At 32.8% G+C, this 21252-nt stretch overlaps 1 protein-coding gene across 9 annotated transcripts; it reads left to right on the top strand.

The window, feature by feature from the left end:
- The first annotated feature begins 2042 nt into the window (after positions 1–2042).
- Positions 2043–10355, top strand: LOC129894165 (tRNA-specific adenosine deaminase TAD3). Of its 9 annotated transcripts, XM_055969715.1 has the most exons (6): positions 2043–2245; positions 3413–3483; positions 3955–4076; positions 5763–5840; positions 6803–7029; positions 8665–10355. In XM_055969715.1, exon 6 carries the CDS (start codon positions 8780–8782, stop codon positions 9977–9979), a length of 1200 nt encoding a protein of 399 aa, XP_055825690.1. In that variant the 5' UTR covers positions 2043–2245; positions 3413–3483; positions 3955–4076; positions 5763–5840; positions 6803–7029; positions 8665–8779; the 3' UTR covers positions 9980–10355. The 9 variants fall into 9 exon arrangements, 8 of the variants coding, with proteins under 8 accessions (XP_055825690.1, XP_055825687.1, XP_055825688.1 ...); XM_055969712.1 differs by lacking the exon at positions 3413–3483; XM_055969713.1 differs by lacking the exon at positions 3413–3483 and having other exon boundaries at positions 2043–2368.
- The last annotated feature ends 10897 nt before the right edge of the window (positions 10356–21252 follow it).

The raw sequence follows: 21252 nt of genomic DNA, 5'->3' as shown, positions 1-21252 counted from the left end.
TCAACATTATCTTTAGAGATAAAGTTTTTCTCTGGATTATTTTATGCCCTATTCAAGGATTCCTGATATAGCTGAACTAGACGTTTTGATGACCATCAGGTCCGTGATTCGTGCCCCATAACTCCACATCTATAAAAAATACTTTCTGAATTTTTCTTTGGTATAGGTTCTTGCTTTTCACTCTTTTATTTATATTGCTGATCATTTCTCGATGTCAGCCGAGCATCATGATTATAATATCTTCTTCGACCACGATCAAGACTGTGACCATGACCTCTTTCTTGTTGGTTATAGTTTGCCTGATTCACTTCAGGGAGTGACAAAGAACCAACAGGCCGACTATCATGATTTTTCATTAACAGTTCATTATGGCGTTCAACAATAAGAAGGTGATAAAGTAATTCAGAATATTTCTTAAAACCCTTTTCGCGATATTGCTGCTGCAGGAGCATATTCGCGGGTGAAAATATGGAGTATGTTTTTTCAAGTTTGTCTTGCTGAATGATTTCTTCTAAACATAAATTTAACTATGCTATAATTCTAAACATGGTAGAATTATATTCAGTTATATTTTTAAAATCCATTGATTTCAGATTGAGTCAATCATGACATGCTTGTGGAAGGATGACCAACTTCAGGTAGTCATATCTTTCTTTTAGATTCTTCCACAGTTTAAGAGGGTCTTTTAATTTGAGGTACTATAATTTTAACCCCTCGTCAAGATAGTGACAGAGAAATATCATGGCATTGGCACGGTCCTGACTAGATGTCATATTGTCATATTTGATGGTGTCTATCAGACCTATCGATTCTAGGTGTATTTCGGCATCTAGTGTCCAAATGAATAGTTTTTTCCAGATATATCAAGAGCAACAAATTCAAGTTTAGAGATATTAGACATTTTAAGAAAATAAAATTCTTACCCCTTTTGTTACCTTCTTAAAATAGCTCGAAGTGATAGAGGCTCGTGCTGATAACGTGTTATAAAACAAACTAACTTAGCAAATTAATAAGAGATAGTGAGAGAAAGAGAGAATGAAAAGAATTTTTCATTTTTATTTACACAAGATACATGGCTATTTATAGCCAAGTATATTAGAAAATAAAGGGAGAAAGCAAAATGCAATTTGCTATTAATGGGTCCCACTAGAAAGTGGAACACCCACTTGTTCTTTCATAATAGCTATTATATTATTGTTATTAATATTTTGATTATTTATATATGCAATTAATTATTTTAAAATTTTAATATTAATTGATCCCTCAATTTAAAGAGGTATGCCGTTACCTCTCGCCTCACCGCCCTAACGCTTTTTATCGTCTAAAATACTTATAGAGACCATGTATTTATATTAAAAAATCAAATTAATATACATATTTATTATCGTGCGAACTCCTTTACAAAATAGGGAATAACTCATTGGTGAGGAAGAGTCTATCAAAATCTTCTATAATTCGAGATGTGGGTTTGAAATCATTTGTAATAATGTCTTTTCTTTTTGTGCCCGATGAGTACTTTTTCACTTTGTTGCGCAAGTTTTGTTGTTTTTTTTTAAAGAAAAAAGAATCAAAAATACTATCTATATGTTATTTATTAGCTAAGTTCACTCTTCGTTATACTATTTGACCAACTATACCCCTGCCATTATGAAACTTAACAAAATTAATTTCTCCAAATTGAAATTTTAGTTTTTAATATATGCAATTAAATATTTTAAATTTAGATATTAATTTATGACTCTATTCGAAAAGGCAAACCCTCACCTCAAGGCGAGGTAGTCCTTTTTGCTTTGTACCTTTCAAAATACCGGCAAAGACCCTGTATTTATGTTAGATAATTGAATAAATATACATTTTATTAACACGGAAACTCCCTTACAAAACAGGCTCGAGATGTTGGTTCAAAATTATTTGTAATAATGTCTTTTCTTTCTGTGTTTGATGAATATTTTTTCCTTTGTAGCATAAGTTTTTTGTCTCCCAACTATATTCTTATAATTATGAAACTTAACAAAATTATCCTTAAATTGAATCAATTCCCCCAAATAGAATAAAAGTATCCAATTTCCCTCAACGTACTTGTTTTACCAAGTCAGTCCGACCCAGACCCACCTAATTAAATTCAACCCCTACAAAATACACTTACCCTAATCCATTCTTCGGTTAATATCAGCTTGGGTCTCAAGCTCGCTGCTCCGGCGACTACATCACCGATCAACCATTCCTCAATTTTATACCCATTCAGGTAATCTGGAGAAGCAGGCAACTCTGACCTCAATTTTCTCCACTTGAAGTGGTTAAAGTTGATCCCATTTTGGGCTATTTTGTTTCCCAAATTTCAACTTCAGAATCCCCTATAAGTCGACAAGTATGTGGTGCGCAATTTTTTTCTTTCTTATAATTTGCAATCTTTATTTTGCCCTAATTTGAATGCATATGAATCTTTTGAAGTTTGGGAGTTGTGACTGTTGGAGTTTTTGTTTTTTGGTAAAGTGTGTATAATGCACCTGAGATAATTGAGAAAATTATTTCATGTTCTATGTTCAGAGATTGATAAACTGTCACCAACCTTTAGAAACTAAGAACAGAATTTCATATGTTAATGTGTAGAAATAGTAGCTCAATCATAATGCATATAATCTAGAGGCATTTCAGACTGTAAGTACATGTAGTTGCAGTCAAAAATTTAACCAGTCTTGACTTAATGAAGTGGGCAAAGTGAGTTATAACGAACACCAACCCAGCTTATTCATCTCATTTTCCCACTCTCGTCCTTGGTAGGAGAAATCTTTATAAAGATATGCGCCTTGTTTTAATTTACGTCAGAACTTGCATTATCTTCACCAGTCACCAACATTACTAGGAAAAAGCTACTCAGTATATTTCTAAAAGAGAAAATCCACTGGCAACAGTAATTCAGGTCAAGGTTACTCTTAAATTATGGATTAAGAAGAACTATTAGTTTTACCAGGAAGCTGAATCGAGAAGCTCATCCTATAAATGTTTAAGTTGCTTCATGTCTTCCAGTCTCCTATTCCAATGCAATCTGCTCGCTTTCTCAAAACAAAGAGGAAATACACATTTCAAATGTCCCAGCTACTACCAGTTCTGGTTTAAAGAAGGATGAAACCATAGAAGCAACTAGCAAGAAGAGTGAATGTGACAGAAAAAGAAAGAGGAACGAGGGACCGAAACTTATAGACCATGTAAGCTTATATCAAACTATAAAATTGCATACATCTTTGAACGGAAATACCTTTGAAAGAACACCAAGCCCTGAACAAGGTGCATCCAGTAAAACTTTATCCTATTATACGACCTTATCTGTCTGCTAAAAGTTAAACCAGGGATTAGCAGTTGGGCAATAAAATACCATGTGTTTTTGACTTTTTGAACTTGCAAGCTCTTACAGGAAAAGTTCGAAGATCAGCATGGAAGTACTGATAACATCAATAACTTGGTGTAACTTGGCTGTCTCTCTGAGTATGCACAATTGACCTTCATTTATGTCAACGCAAATAACGTACCTGACAAACAAGTAAAGCACTAGAGTATAGTGTTTTAAAGAGTCAACACACATAAGTCTAATATGTAAGAAAAGGTTAATGACCAGAATTGCTGGCTAAAAACTATGCGACAATAGCCACTGGAAATGCTAACAGTATGCCATGCTTTTACAAAGCATTGGACCAGTTATCAATGGTAAAATACAGACTCTATCCAGTAGTAAAACAAAAGAAAATACGATCAGCCCTCTTGATTCTGAAACTCTCAAAAGAAAAAAATAAATATTACAGGCATTGGACCTGTTACCTTTTGATTGAGTTACTTTTTATTTTACCTATATAGAAGAGTGAGTATACTCCGTGGTATCAACATGTCTGTTTATGGGCATTTTTTTTGTTTGCTGAGGGCATTTTGGTCATTTAACTCATACCCTTGCTTCTATCTTAGTCTACCACCGCCCACCTCCATCACATTGTTGTATCTATCCATTGATGAAGAGGAAGATAAAAGCTTTTACCTTGCACAACTTTAGGCCTTCCATCTTCTCTGAGTACTGCTTAAATTTTCAGGTAATTTGCCATGGCTCTCTTCAATTTTTGGTTTCAATTTCTTAATTTGTCATCTTCACATTGTTTTGATTGCAATTTTTTTATCCGATTTCTCTATATTTAGTTTTATATATGGGCTCATGAAATTTGAATCTAAGAAGAATTGAAATTATTAGGGCAAAAATGGCAATATGAATATTGAGAAACCCATGAAAAAGCAAAGAAATTGATGTGTCTCATCTGCGTTTTCAGAGGACAGCAAATTTCCAATTCTGTCTCGGTAGGACATGTATTTCTATTACTATGAAATTCATAAATGAAGTAATGAAATAGTTAATGGTAGGGTTACCATTATCCTTTTTGTTGTCATCTCTCTATTTTGCTCTTCAATTTTTAGATTTAGTTTCTTAGGCTTCCATTTCCCCCTCTATTTTCTTTGTTGTTCAATTTTTCTCTGCGCGTCTCTACATTTGGCAGTAGATTTGGCTCATATTCGTATGTTTTCCCGTCGATTTTCTTTTGAAGTTCAATCTTTTACTGCCCTTCTCTACATTTGGCTGTAGATATTGGCTAAGTAGATTTATATGTTAAAAGCAGGGGTCAATCATTTAATTGAGCCGAGGGTCTCTCGAAAACAGCCGTCCTACCTTGGTAGGAGTAAGGCCTGCGTACACTTTACCCTCCCCAGACCCCACGATGTGGGATTTCACTGGGTTGTTGTTGTTATTTGTTTCTTTGTTCTGTCATGATAGTCAGGTTCTTAACTTCTACTTTCTAATAGTCGGGTTCTTAACTTCTACTTTCTATGTTGAGACTTAGTTCTTATGTGCACCAATCGACACTTATACTTGAACTCTAAAACAACTTCGGCTAATTAGTAGCCATTCTGAATATTAAGTGTGTAATCTTGCACAACTTATCTTTGTCATGCAGTACGTTTTTATATTCATAAGCTCTTCAGAATAGTGCGCATGAACAAGTCTGTCAACAACTTCATAGCATGTGGTAATATGGCACATTGTGACCCGGTCAGGAAGAAATTCACAAAGAGACTTTGCTATCCAAAAATCTCTTTCTATGTTAGCTAGCAGGGGTGGGCTTTCCTATGATAGTTCTGTTGCGGCCTCTAAACAGCCATCCCATCTCATCTTGATTTAGCTATACTTGTATGTAGCCAGCCATGTTAGCCCCACATGAGAGCCTTTTAAATAAAGGCTAAAAAGGAACTCATCAGTCAGCTCGGCCCCTTTCCCATTTCGCTTTGCCACCTATTAAGAGAATAATCTCAAACAGCGGCTCGCCTTTCATCATCTATACCAGTTGCCACATTGTCATTAAAATTTGTTACTGATTTACCTTAATGATCAGCTCAAATCTCTTCTTCTATACATTTTATATACGTTTTTTCAGGTAAGCTACTTGTGTTGCTGATGTAGCAGAAGAAATAACATTTAAATGTTTAACTGAGATGAAATTGTACAACCACCCTATATTTATTAATAACTGCACAAGCTCGTGTGAACATACTAATATCTAATTGGTAAATTCATCTATTCTGTTAGGCTCATGCGAACATGTTATATTGTCTACTCTGTTGTTTGAGATGCTTACTACCCCGTTACTAAAATTATCCTTCCTATTCTTACACTTGATTTCCCAGAAAGTTTTTCCAGCAAGATAAACCTCAGTTTGCTATGTTTTTGCCAGTGCACTGCCTTCCATTAAAATGTGGAATACCGTTGCACAAAAAGACGCAAGACGCAAGACGCCCGGTGTTTCAATAAGGTACGTCACAACCAACAGTAATCCATTATCAGTATTACTCCATTCTTACTACGCTGTACAGTCACAATTTAAAACACTTCCCTTCCAACTGCAGGTATTTTGTCAACGTTACACCAAAATGACCTATTTTGCTTTTTCTGTACAAATATTGTAAATATGTAAAAAGCACAGCATAAACGGATATATAGGGGTGGGCATGGTAGGGTATATACCGAAATTTTTGATACCGTGGTTTTGGTATTATGGTATGGTATATACCGAATTACCATACCATATTGAAATTTTTGATACCGTGGTTTTGGTATTATGATATGGTATATGGTATACATTTTAATTTTTTTTTTGGTATTTGGTATTTAGAAATAACATATCGAAATATTGAATACCATATCGAATTATATAGTTACATAAATAACATATATATATATTATTAAAATACTAACAAATATGCAACCTAATATTAGTATAAACTAAATAATGTTTAGAAGTTAAAACTTTGACTGCTCTATTTTGATTGAAATGTATTTTAAATGTAATTGATTAACAAAAGGAGTTGTTTGTACTTTCTTTTGAAGATATGTTTCTACGTGTGTAATGTTTTAGTATGATACAATTGACACCATTTTTTGAATCATCGAAGTCATAATACTCTATTATATGAGTACATATTAGTCTAAGTTAATAAACTATGGGTATCAATTTATCATATTGCAAAATATCAAAATTGAATTTTAAAATATCAAAACATATCAAATTAAATTGATATGGTAATAATATAATAATTTTAAAAATTAAATATTGAAATTATCATACTGAAGTTTTAAATATTGTATTACACCAAATACGCATATAGGCAGTGCAGGTAACAAAATGTAATGTATAAACAACATATCGCCTAATATACAGTGATTTACCAACCTATTATGATAATTATCGCCTAATATACTGTGTCGCCTATGTAGGCTGTGGCGTGGCAATTTTGAAAGGGCGACAATGGCGACCTAGGCGTGAAAGGCGACGTCTTTTCAATTTTTTTTTTTTTAATTTTGGCGACAGTTCAGTGTTTTAAAGAAATTTTAGGGTTTTCGTTTCTATTTTTAATTTTCACCTTAGAGCTGCTGCGGCCATATATCTCTATTAGGCGACTTCTCAGCCATCTCCGACTCCGACCAGCCATCTCTGACCACTGGTACGTATTTCTTCTTCTCTCTTCTAAATTTTCTTTCTTTCTTCTTCTTCACTTAAAGCTCTGTTTTTTCTTCTTCTTTACTGTTAAAGGTCTGGGTTTTTTTGCACTGTAACACTGTTAAGCTCTGTTTTTTCCCACTGTTAAGCTCTTTTTTTTAGTTTCTGCCTCTCGGTTTTATATACTTATTAAGCTCTGTTAACTTCTCTGTTTTATATACTTATTAATACTATAGCTTTATCCATTTTCAGAAATTTCAATGGCGTCTGATGATGCTAGCAAAAAGAAAGATATTGAGTCCATTCAAGTTCTAGACTATAATCTACTATCTACTTTTAGTTTTTGCTTGAAATATTTTATTGCTATTGATATTTTGGTTATTTATATATGCAATTAAATAATTTAATTTTTTGGTATCACTTCAAAATGGCGAGCGCCTCGCCGCCTGGCAAGGCAGTCCCTTGTTGCCTTTCCCCGTCCAAAACACTGCTTTTAGACAACAATATTTAAATGTAATTACTAATGGAACCCAGCTTGTTTGGGACTGAGGTGTAGTTGTTGTAGTGATGGAAAAGGGAATATGGTGCTTGTATTGCAGACACCATGATTGTCTACTTTTCCTGGAAAGGCATTTCTCACCTATGTTATATTTCATTATTGAATTCACAAATTTAAATTCTGCATGTGCTAGTATTAAAGTTACTCGAGATAAAATAACAATTGAATAGGATTTTTTGAACAGTGTGACCAGCCATTGTGTTGTTGAACTTCTGATGATAAGTGTGATTTGGCTTTGTGGGTGGATGCCCAACTAGAAAGTAGCACCAACTTAAGATAGCTAACTATGCCTTGATCAAGTAACTAATAAGGAATGAGTAAAATTGTTTTGTTACGGTGGAAGCAGAAATAAAAAGGTACGAGTAAAATTGTTCCACACTCCTAACATGCTAAAGTGATTCAGTTCTGGAGTGCTCTACTCTCCTTTGTTTCAATTGACAGTATATTTGCAACCCTCCTGATGTTGTGAACTCCCACATCTATTGTGTGGATTAAAGATCCTATGATGTCTCTTCCTTTTTTCTTATTTGTCCTTTATGTTTTGTGAGTCGTGGTTTCTTTGCTGTGAATTATTGGCAAGTGGTGATTTTGTGGAACTCTCTCTTTCTATGAATTTGTGAATCTAGAAAAATCATAACTAATTGTACTCGTTTGTTAATTTGATGGTTATTACTAATTAGCTTGAGATTGTTGTCTTAAATTCAGAACCCATAAGTCCCAAATCCTGGTTCCGTCTCTGTTATGGATAGATCACACACTGAGATCTATGATTCTGTTATGAAATTATTAGGAGATTAACTAGAGAACAATTTAACTTTTCTGGGCTATTAGATTCTGTTTTATTCCTATTTGGGTGCTCATTATCTTTGGAATTTTATTTAACAGCTTTTAGTATAATGACTGGTAATATCTAAATTCATTAAAACTAAAATGAAGATGGAGCAAGATAGTTGCACTAGAGATACATGTGATGTTGCAACGCAACAAAAGTTGTTAATTTGAAGCAAACAGTTAGTACTTTGTCCCATATTATGTGAAGGTATTACTATTTGGGAGTCAAATAATCTTTCTTCTCTGCAGAAAAAGAAGAAGCAGAAATAGGCACTGAAACCCGGAAGCCAGACCTGTGTTTGTGATTAGAGCGACCGGTGGCTGTATCACAGCAAACTGAGCAAAGCCAACTGAGACCGAGAGGATGAAGAATATAGAGAGTGTATCTACACAAGTGTGCAAAATCATTCACATACCTGAAAAGCCATCCTTTCTTCCTCACCTCCAACCCACAGTTAACGTGCTTGCTTCTGTCATTGAACCCAAAGATGCCAATACTCTAGTCAGAAAGCTGAATCAGATTGCACCACTGGAAAAATTGCAGCATGTGAAGCGTGTGCGGAAGAAGTGCATTGATGGGGGCAAACCTCAATTATCTCTGCTTTTATGTATGACTTTTGGAAATGATGGTGAGGATGATCGCATGCCATACGAGATTTTTGAACTTGTCAAATCATACCAGTTGAGTACTTTCATCACAAAAGTTTGCAAATATGCTGCAACATCTAAAGAAGAATGGGATGAACAGTGCAAGCTCTGGCCTACTTCGTATCATCCGCCAACCTACAACATCAGCGGCATAACTGGATTTAGTGAAGAGGAGTCACAATCAGTTTTCGGTTTCATGAGACATACCATTAATTTGGCAGCATCTTCTATTGGTCAGGTGGTCAATGCTGCTGTTATTGTAGATCCTTCAACTAAGCAGGTCATTGCAAGTGCTTGTGATCAGGTAATATCCTCAGCCAGTCTTGCAAATGAGGTCAGCAAGGAAGGTAGCTGCTCTAACTATCTAGAAAACCTCAAATCCTCTAATTTGGAAAACCAGCAAACGTCACTTTTGGACAGTTCAATTGGTGAATTTAAACATATAACTAATAATATTGCTTGTGTACATCCTTGGCAATGGGCACTGCAAAGCTCTGGTTGCTGGCATCCTTTGCGGCATGCGGCTATTGTAGCGATTGAATATTCTGCTGCCAGGGATCTACAACTTTTTCCTGATTACAAAGCTCCATCTCCTTTGAAAAGACAGAAGATCAAGGAGTCTGACTTCCAAAGCAATGGCCATAGTTATCAATTGCTCAGACCTTATCTATGTACTGGATATGACATTTATTTGGCCTGGGAGCCATGTGCGATGTGCGCAATGGCGCTTGTCCATCAAAGAGTTAGACGGATATTTTTTTCTTCCCCAAATTCCAGTGCTGGTGCACTAGGAAGTATTCACAGACTGCAAGGGGAGCGGAGCTTAAATCACCATTATGCTGTTTTCAGGGTCGTGCTGCCTGAGGAGGTGTTCAGGAATACAGTTGTAGATGTAAAGACTTCTGGAATTGGTTGAAGAAAACACTAATCTGCTTCACCGCCCAGGTCATCATCACGAACCATCCTACTCAGATTGGAAATGGATATTCACGAATGCTCGACTGCCACACTTCCCACATACCTGTCAAGTTCGCTGAGATCTTGACCAAGATTGACAGGCGTTCAGGTAAGGAACTGGAGAAGGAGCCGAAGTTCTTGAAGAATGGTGAAGGTGGTACGGTTAAAATGATTCCCACCAAGTATTGGTTGTTGAGACCTTTGCTGAGTACCCACCATTGGCTCGTTTTGCCGTGAGAGACATGAGGCATACTGTTGCTGTCGGTGCTGTCAAGAATGTTGACAAGGAGGACCCAACTGGTGTCAAGGTTAGCAAGGCTGCCCAGAAGAAGAGAAAGTGGTCAGTGCAGTGTAATGCTGGTGTTCCATTGTCATCAAGTGTGCTATCTAGACTCTGTTTTATTTACTTCTGCTACAGTTTGGTCTTTGATTTACCTTTTAGGTTCTAGTTCTCTGCCTTGTATGTCATGTAACCATTCTCTGAACTGGGTACTTGACAGGCGGTGGCGAGCATGATTTGGAGTCTGTTTTCTTTCTGTTGAGGTGCCTTGGTTTGCCATGGCGGCTCAGGATTGAATAGTATTCTGATGGTTCTGAAATGGATGATTTAAACATTTATATGTGCAACAATATGTTGGCCAAATTTGCCTGTAGAAAACCAGTTTCATAGAGCCAAGAAGAAGATTGTGGAAGGACAATAACATTGTGCTTTGTGTTCGAAGTTTTTAAAACGGAAATAATATGATTGATTGAGAACTAGTAATTTTTCAAACAGAAATAATATCTGGGCAAAACTATTCTTAGTTAAAACACGAAATACTTGTTCTTTCAGTTCGAAGTTTTTGAGTTTGACAAATTGAACAATTGTGTTGGAGTTTGAAAATGCCCAGGGTTTAAAATTATAAAGGTTTTTCAGCATTTTTTTTTTGATTTGAAATGGTCTTAATACATTCAACTAATTTGATTACCTTCAAATTATTTGAAATTTACGAAGTATTGATTTGGAATGGCCTTAATACGTTCAACTATTTAATTTGCTCATTAGCTTCAAATTATTTGAAATTTATGAAGTTCTTGATTTAGAATAACCTTAATACATTCAGCTAATTTGATCATTTCAAATTATTTGAAATTTGTCAAGTTCTTGATTTGGAATAACCTTAACGCATTCAACTAATTTGGTTATTAGCTTCCAATCATTTTAAATTTATGAAGTCTTGAATTGGAGTGGTTGGAATAAGCTTAATTAATTTGATTAATAACTTCAAACTATTTTAAATTTTATACATGGAGTTTTTTTATTTGAAGTGACCTTAATACATTCAACTAATTTGATCATTAATTAGCTTCAAATTACTTGAAATCTATGAATTTCTAGATTTGGGATGACCTAATACACTCAGCTAATTTGATCATTAGCTTCAAATTATTTAAAATTTACGAAATTTTTGATTCGGGATGACCTTAATATATCCAACTAATTTGATCATTAACTTCAAATTATTTAAAATTTATGACGTTCTGGATTTGGAATGACCGCAATATGTTTAGCTAATTTGATCATTAGCTTCAAATTATTTGAAATTATGAAGTCTTGATTTGACATGGCCTTAATACATTTAACTAATTTGACCATTAGCTTCAAATTATTTGAAATTATGAAGTCATGATTTGGAATGGCCTCAATACGTTTAACTAATTTGATCGTTAGCTTCAAATTATTTGAAAATTTATATAGTCTTGGTATAGAACGACCTTATTACGTTTAACTAATTTGATCAATAACTTCAAATTATTTGAAATTTATACATCTTGATTTGGAATGATCTTAGTACATCAACTAATTTGATCATCAACTTCAAATTATTTGAAATTTACGAAATTCTTGATTTGAAATGACCTTAATGCTTCAAATTATTTAAAATTTACAAAGTTCCTGATTTGAAATGACCTTAATATGTTCAACTAATTTGACCATTAATTTCAAATTATTTAAATTTGTAAAGATTTTTATTTGCAATGATCTTAATACGTTCAAATACTTTGATCATTAACTTCAAATTATTTAATTAACTTCAAATTATTTAAAATTTGTGAAGTTTTTAATTTGGACATACCATAATACATTCAACTAACTTAAGCATAAGCTTAGATACGTAGTACTAATTAATATATTTACTTTTTCCAATCAATATTTCACTGATTTTCCAATACATTTTGACTTCATCAGTAGAAAAAAAGAAAACGAGAAATGAAGCAGATACTACAGCTAAAAGAAAATAAATTAGTTTTATATATTTATTTATGTAATTAGTTCATTTATTAGTTTTAGTAGACAGAAGTTAATTTTAGGCTTAATACATAAGCGGCCTCTTGAATTTGCACGCCTTTTCTGTTTAGACACTATAATAAGACCTTCTTCCTATTGAACACTTTAATCTTAAGAAATTTATATTTATTTGACATAAAATGACAATCGAAAATGGGTATATCTCAAACACAAATACATAACAAATGTACCAATGAAATAATGACATGTGGCGATATCTATTTTTCAAAATTCTATTTAAATAATTTAAAAAGATTTAAAAATAATAATAATAATTTTTTTTTTAATGAACCCCTTCATCAGCTCTATTTCCCCTTGCGCCGGTGTAGTCAGCAGCTTCGGCACCGGCACCACCAGTAAACCATCACCCCACCCCTGTCTTCTTCTCCATCTAATTTTACATTTTTCATAGGCGTCAGCAATACACCATTGCCGCCCATCCAAGCTAAATTTTTATCCCCCTTTCATTCTAATAGCATCAAATTTTTTATCCACTGCCTTCATCTTCTTCCCAATAGTAATATTTTATCACAATTACAAAAACTAATATCAATTTTTTATCGAAAAAAATCAGTTTATATTTTTTTTCATCTAAATAAATGGAGTTTTGACGGAATATTTGAGATTTATAAAAAAGAAGAAAATACCAGAAGAAGAATTGGAGAGGGAAAGAAAAAGAGAGAGAGGTGGAGGGAGTGGAGTATGTGTGTATAGAGATGATGGAAAAGGTGGATGATGTGATTATGTGAATAGTTGCAGGGAAGGGAACACTGGCTCGGGAAGAAGACTGCCTTCTTTCTTTTTCTTTTGTTAATTTTTTTTTAAAGTTTAATTTAGGTATATAAGTTAGAGAAAATATATATATATTATTTTAAATTTTTTTACGCGCTTAAAGAGGATGAAAGACACATTTTTTGTCATGTTAGCATTTTGTGTCTACCAGTAGGTATTCAATAGGTACAAGAATAAGCTGAGGTGTCTAAGTGAAATATACAAACAACTTTAAGAAGCCGCATATGACTTTTACCTTAATTTTATTATCGCATGTTATGATGAGGTGATGATAAGTTGTTTTAATCTTTGTAATTTATTTGAATATATATCAGATTATAATCATATAATTATCAATTTCAAAATTGCACATTTAATTAAATACACAAAAAATTACTAACGATGTATCGTATATAAATCCATCTCTCTTTATATGTTCAATGCCAAAACTAATACCTGCAGTAGAAGAAGATGACGTATTTTTTAGCCTTGAATATAATCACAAAATCAAAAAAAGAAAAAAAGTAGAAAATATAAATTATCTAATCGTTCAAAAGTTGAATTACTTAAAAGTACTGTGGAATAATAAATATATATTAACACTAAATGGTACGAGTTAAAACTTTAAACATAGCGATATATTTTTTTAAATTAAGTGTTAATATTCATTATTATGAATTTTTATAGCGTAAATTTAGATTAATCAAAACGTAAATTTCACATATCAGATATAGCTACCAAGACAAAAAAGGAAAAAGTATAAAAGATAAGTTTATTGCTTCTCCAAGATTATTGCAATGCGATCACAACAAGATCATTTCAATTTAATTCTAAAATTGCTCTATTATTTCCTCTCCTTTTTTTTTTTTTGCATAAAAAATCATGTAGCAGTACGTTACCCGAATTGATACACGCTGTAAATATATTATTTTCGTGCAGTAATTTCTTTATGTAAAAAAAATAGTTCATTCATTAGTTCTAGCAGACATAAGTTAATTTTATTATCATACATTACGATAAATTCTGATAAGTTATTTTAAATTAAGTAATTTATTTAGATTTATTGCTATTAAATTATAAATGTGTTATTATTTATTTTATGTATAGACGCTTAATTAAATTCAAAAAAAATTACTTACGAATATATCGTCTATAAATCAATCTCTCTCTATATATACCTATAGGAGGTTGATGACCAAATTAACATCTGCATTAAAAGAAAGTATTGTGTTTTTTATCTAAAAAATATAACGGATAAAAATCTATCAACTCTAAGTTAACGATTTTGAATTTTAGCTGATAACATTTTCAATTCAGGAAATGAAAAACTATGAACATAACAGTTCTTTAAAAAGTATGTTAATATTTATTATAAAGCTAATATTCATTATAATGAATTTCACATTGTAGAAAACTCTATTATTGCACCGTATCTTTTAATGATGGCAAAAAAATAAAATTGATAAAGAAGTAGAAAAAATAAGTTGTTTGATGGTTTCGAAAGTTGAACCACTAATGAGTATAGTGGAATGATAAGAGTTTATCAGTAAGTTAAAGATTTCAAAAATGGACCTTGAAAGAAAAATATGCTAATATATATATATATATATATATATTAATCGAATCTAAATTTCAAACATTGAACATAGCCACAATTTTTTTTAAAAAAAGTAGAAAAAATAAGTTGCTTGATTGTTAAGAAAGTTGAATTACTAGCGGTGAAAGGATAAACATTTATTAATGTTAAATGTTTCAAATTTATGCTTGGAACATAACGCTTTTTCAAAGGTGCTAATATTCGTTATGTTGATTTCTTTAGCACAAATATGAATTAATTAGAACGTACATTTCAATCACCAAACGTAGCCACAAAATCAAAAAAAAATAATTAGAAAAGATAAGTGGTATGATTGCTACGAAAGTCGAACCACTAAAGAGTATGGTTAAATGATAAAGGGGAAATAGGGTTTTTTTTTATCTCTGAATTATTTCATAATTTCAGTTTTAGTCCATGTATTATTTGATTATGCATATTTAACATTTAATTATTTGAAGTGTGCGATTTTGGTCCTTGAAGTTAACAAAAATTAACTATTTAACAAAGTGATTATTTGAAAATACATAAATTAAAACAAATTGAAGGGTTGATGATTATAAATGCCTGAAAAATTATGTGTATTTCTAACACTTCAAGAAACGTTTTCATATAGAAATTTCTAGATTTGCCCTTCATTTTCAGAATTGGGTTTTTGGGTTGATTTCGGTCCGATTTTCAAAAATTATGATTTTGGTGTTGTTAGTTTCATAATTTGATTTTGAATCATTATTTGATTAGATCTTACGATTCGGAGCATCGCCAAAAGAAAAAGACTCAGATTTTGGAGTATTTTCGGATAAATTCAAGGCAAATAAAACTCTAAACCTTCGTAAGCTTTGTAGAACTTTGTATTCTTGTTACGTGATATGTGTATTGATGTGAATTGGATAATTGGATTGATTATGAATCATGAAAACACCTAAGGTTGATATCAATGATATAAAAAAGAAAATTTGATCTATGAATTGAGGTATTTGAATTAATTGACATTGTTGATTCGTTGTGGAGATTACACTGCTACTTGACTATGCAAACATGTGAAATATTCATTGTGGTTTGTGACTGTGATTGTGGTTATATATATATATATATAGGGATCGGGTGTCACGTTCTTACACAACTATTGCTTGGTTATGGGTCCCATGAGAGGACTCTGATTTGTTGTTGTTGAGAATGAAATTGTGACTAAATCATACTTATGAACTTGCTAATTGGTAATGTGTTTCATAGATGCATGTATTTACTCTTTTATAGTTGCTTGCATATGCTTGATCCTATCAGTACGTCATTGCTCTTTCCTTGTTGAGTACAAGACATCTTCAGGTGGCTGCTGACAGACCTCATCTAGGAGAACGGTGATCGTTGAATTCAAGGGTAAGCCAGCTCTTTCAGACTATTGTAGATTCCGTCTTAGCTTTTAGTCCACCCTTTTAGACATAGCCAGCATCTCTTAGACATATTCTTATGTTATTGTTCTTTGGATTGTATATCCTTACTCTTATACTTGATATATATAGTAGTTTTGGTACAATGACTTTCAGGTTCTATGCGTTTAACTTTCGCATGTTTGTTTTGACTATTATGCTTGACTTGAATTGAGAGTTTTATGGGGACTCAACTTAAAACATATATAAAAATTATTGCCACATCTTTTTGTGTTCATTTTTGTATTAGAATACTAGTTTGAGGTGTACTTTTGATTCTTCCATGAAAGGGATAGTGAACTGTCATAATCAGGTCAACAAACATAATCATAAAGTCGAAAAAGAAAGAAATCATAAAAATGAGTTGATTGATCGTTATAAAAGTTGAATCACTGAAGATTATGATTGTCTCATTGAGCCTTGAACATAACGTTTTTTTAACAGCTCCACTGTTGTTAATATTTTTCTTATATAAAAAATGTTAATATTATTAACTTTTTTTTAATACAAAAATCATCAATATTAATTCATTACAGTAAATTCTTATAGCGTGAATATAGATTAATTAGAACAACGAATATAGTCACAAAGTCAAAAAAGAAAAAAATCGTAATGTGTATTTTTTTAGAGAAAAAGAATTAATATACCTCAAACTATCACAAATGATATGTCAATATCCTCCGTTATACTTTAAGATTATATATACCCTTACCATTAATCTTTTGGATTGTGTATACCCCTAAGACGAACGGATGAACACGTGACTTCATCTAAATAATTTATCCAATTTTTATTTCCAAAATTAAATAAATCCACCCATCTTCCACCCACCAATCCATCCAATGACCCAGTTAAATATCATGGAATTTATTTTAATTTTTTTTTAAAAAAACTATATCTCCATCAAAGCATAACTCAAAATCTATTAAATCAAACAAAAGAAGAAATATTCTTCAATACATTTCCATTTACGGTCATTCATCAAATCTCACTAAAACAAAAGCTCCCTTCAAATAGCACGTGCTTTCAATGAAAAATAAGAGACCCTATTTCAATTTTTTATTCGAATTCACTTATTATTAAAAGGGATTGAAAATGCTATCACCATTGAAGGACAAATCTCCAAGCTTAAAAGTGGATCTATAATTGAATCGAAAATTTCAAACTCAAATTGATTTATGTTGGTTTTAGCATTTAAATATTAATTTTGAGTGATATCGATTTGCACACCATACAATTCTCTCTTTAGTGTGCATCTTTGAATTTGCACACCAATGGTAGTTTACTCCTTTCTTTATCATCTTTAATTAGTGCATATGTTGTTTTTCTTTATCATTTTTAGTTAGTGCAATATTACTCATTTCATTATGTGTTTTTTAAACCTAATTATCACTAGTAAGTGGTGCACTAAATGATAATGATGACATTTCATTATTTTTTCATCTTTTGAATGCTTTCCTCTCATATAAATAGAGAGGTCTTCTTTGTTTTGAAACAGAAGAAAACATTCAGTGCATTAAGTTTGTCAAAAAAGAGAGTTCTTATTAGTTGAAGGAATGCGTTCTTTTTTGTGGAACTTTAAACTCAACTCTTGTCCAGAGTTTGTTGAGTTACATTTTGTGATAAGACTGATGTATCCTGGAGGAGATAAGTCAAGAGAACTGCTGCTGGAATGGTGAAAAAATTTATTGCAGTGGGCTTGAATGATACAAAGATATCCCGCCTCAGCCAAGAAGTGAATTTATTTTCTTCATTATATTTTTCAATTGTAATTTGTAATCTTGTAATTTCACTGACAATTTATTATTGTTGAAAGGGATTGAAAATACTACCATCATTGACGGATAAAGCTTGAAGATTTCAAGTGGGTCTGCAATCGAACAAAAAATGTCTAATTCAAATCGATTTGTTGTTGTAGTTGGAAAGTTTTTGATTTTGTATGGTTGAAAATAATTATGAAATAGATTTTGATCTTGGTGCGCTGTTATTGTCTGAATCTTTGGGAGGATGCATGCAGTGGCTTCACTTTAGAAGATTTTTTTTGGTCAGCAAGGGATCAATGGGATAACAAAAAAGAAGAAAGCGTTATTTTCTTTTGGTTGTGGGTCAGGTGGACTTAAAATAGAAAAGACAGTGAATTTTTTAATTTTTGGTAAAAAATTAAATAAAATCAAAATATTGAGATGAAATCACATGTCCATTCGTTAGCTTTAAGGGTATACACAATCCAAAAGATTGACGGAAAAGATATATAAAACCTTAACGTATAATGAAGGATATTGACCTATCATTTGTGATAGTTCGACGATATATCTGTCCTTTTTCCATAAAAGATAAGTTGATTGATTGTTATGAAAGTTAAATTACTAAAGAATATGTCTGTCTCATTGGATCTTGAACGTAACAATTTTTTAAAAAGAGATGCCACTCGTTGATGTTTTTTTAAAACAAGCGCAATATTATTAATAACATTTTAAAAGAAAAGTGTCAATATTGATCATTACAGTAGATTTTTATGGTGTGAATATAGATTAATCATAACGATGAACAGAGTCAAAAAAAATAAATTATAAAAAATAAATTGACTAATTGTTATGAAGGTTGAATTACTAATGAACATGACTGTCTTGTAGAGTGAATATAACAATTTTTTTAAAAATGTAACAATAGTTTAAAACAAGCGCCAATATTATTAACGGTTGTTTTTAAAAAAACACTTACACCAACTCATTACAATAGATTTATATAGCTCAAATATAGATTAATCAGAAGAACGAATATAGTCACAAAGTCAAAAAAGGAAAAAACATAAGATATAAATTGACTGATTGTTATTAAAATTGTATCACTAAAGAATATAACTGTCTTGTTAATCCTGGAACGTAACGGTTTCTCTTAAGAAAGCGTCACTATTGTTAATGATTTATAGTATCAACACGATTCATTACAGTCGATTTTAATAGCGCGAATATAGATTAATCAGAATAATGAACATAGCCACAAAGTAAAAAAAAAATCATAAAAATAAATTGACTGATTGTTACGAAAGTTGAATCACTAAAGAATATGACTACCTCATTGAGCCTTGAACATGATATTCTCTTTTTTTAAAAAGCGTAATTATCGTTAATGATTTTTCAAAAAAATAAACGTCAATATTATTAATATTTTTTTAAAAAAAAAACACCAACATCAATTCATTATAATAGATTTTTTATAGCGCGAATATAAAATAATCAGAACAACGAACATAATCGCAAAATCAAAAAAGAAAATATCATAAAAAAATAAAGTGACTGATTGTTACTAGAGTTGAATTACTAAAGAATATGACAAAGTGGCAAAACGTTTACTAATGTAAAGTGTCTCGTTGAATTTTGAATATAACAACAACAACATACCCAGTGAAATCTCACAAGTAAGGTCTTGGGAGGGTAGAATGTACGCAGACTTTATCACTACCCTCCGCATAACCCTCAAATCCAACCACTCGCACCTCCTAACTGGGGTGTCGACACCTCTCCTTTGCACATGCCCAAACCATCTCAGTTTTGCTTCTCTCATCTTGTCGACTACAAATGTCACTCCCACCTTCTCCCGAATAACCTCATTCCTGATCTTATCACTCCTAGTGTGTCCACACATCCATTTCAGCATCCTCATCTCCATAATATGCATCTTCTGAACATAAGAGTTCTTTACTGGTCAGCATTTCACTTCATATAACAACGCTGGTCTAACCACCATTCCATAGAACTTACCTTTAAGTTTAGGTGGTAATTTCTTATCACACAGGACTCCAGAGGCTAGCCTCCATTTCAACCATGCTGCCTCAATGCGATGCGTGACATCATCATTGATGTCCCCATTACTCTGGATGATAGATCCAAGATATTTAAAGCTTTCTGTCTTAGGGATAGGTTGGGTGGCAAGCCTCACTTCCCTGCCCTCTTCATTCATCGTAACATTAAATTTGCACTCCATGTATTATGTTTTGGTCCTACTCAATTTGAATCCTTTGGACTCAAGCGTTTGTCTACAAACCTCCAACCTATTATTAACTCTGTCCCGAGTCTCATTAATCAAAACTATGTCGTCCGCAAATAGAATACACCATGAAACCTCCTCCTGAATAGACCGTATCAGCTCATCCATCACCAAGGCAAAAAAAAAGGGCTCAGCATAGATCCCTGTGCAGTCCCACCTCAATAGGAAAATTCTCTGAGTTACCTCCCACCGTCCTAACCCAAGTCTTAGCTCTAGCATACACGTCCTTTATCGCCCTAATATACACAATCGGGATACTTTTAGCCTTCAGACACCTCTAAAGAACATCCCTTGGAACTTTATCATAAGCCTTTTCAAGGTCAATGAACACCATATGGAGATCCCTTTTTCTTTCTCTAAATTTCTTCACCAGTCTCCGCATAAAATGGATTGCTTCAGTAGTCGACCACCCCGGCATGAATTTGAATTGATTCTCTGAGATTGACACCCCTCTCCTCACCCTTATCTCCATCACTCACTCCCAAATCTTCATTGTATGGCTTAGTAGTTTGATCCCCCTGTAATTATTACGTTTTGGATATCACCCTTGTTCTTGTATAATAGAACCATAATACTCCACCTCCATTCATCAGGCATCTTAGCAGTCCTTAAAATAACATTAAACAACTTAGTCAATCACTCCAAACCTGCCTTGTTAGTGCTCTTCCAAAAGTCCATCGGAATCTCATCGGGCCGATCGCTCTCCCTCTCTTCATCCTGCTAATAGCACGTCTAACCTTCTCAACCTTAAAATACCTGCAGTACCCAAAGTCTCGAAGTCTATGAGAATACGCCAAATCACCCAGTATAATGTATCTGTTTCCTTTTTCATTTAGGAGTCTATGGAAATAAGTTTTTCATCTTTGCTTGATAGAGGTCTCATCTACTAACACTTCACCTTCCTCGTCGTTGATGCACTTTTCTAGATCCAGATCGCATGATTTTATCTCTCTCATTTTGGCTAGCCTATACAATCTCTTATCCCCACTTTTTTCCCCTAACTCGACATACAAACGTTCAAAAGCTACGGTCTTAGCACTTGTGATCGTCGACTTCGCTTCTGT

The sequence above is a fragment of the Solanum dulcamara genome, chromosome 7 (assembly GCF_947179165.1).
Source record: "Solanum dulcamara chromosome 7, daSolDulc1.2, whole genome shotgun sequence".
In the NCBI taxonomy this organism is placed as follows: domain Eukaryota; kingdom Viridiplantae; phylum Streptophyta; class Magnoliopsida; order Solanales; family Solanaceae; genus Solanum; species Solanum dulcamara.
Note: the sequence above shows the minus strand (reverse complement) of the source record. Positions and strands in the feature narration are given on the sequence as shown.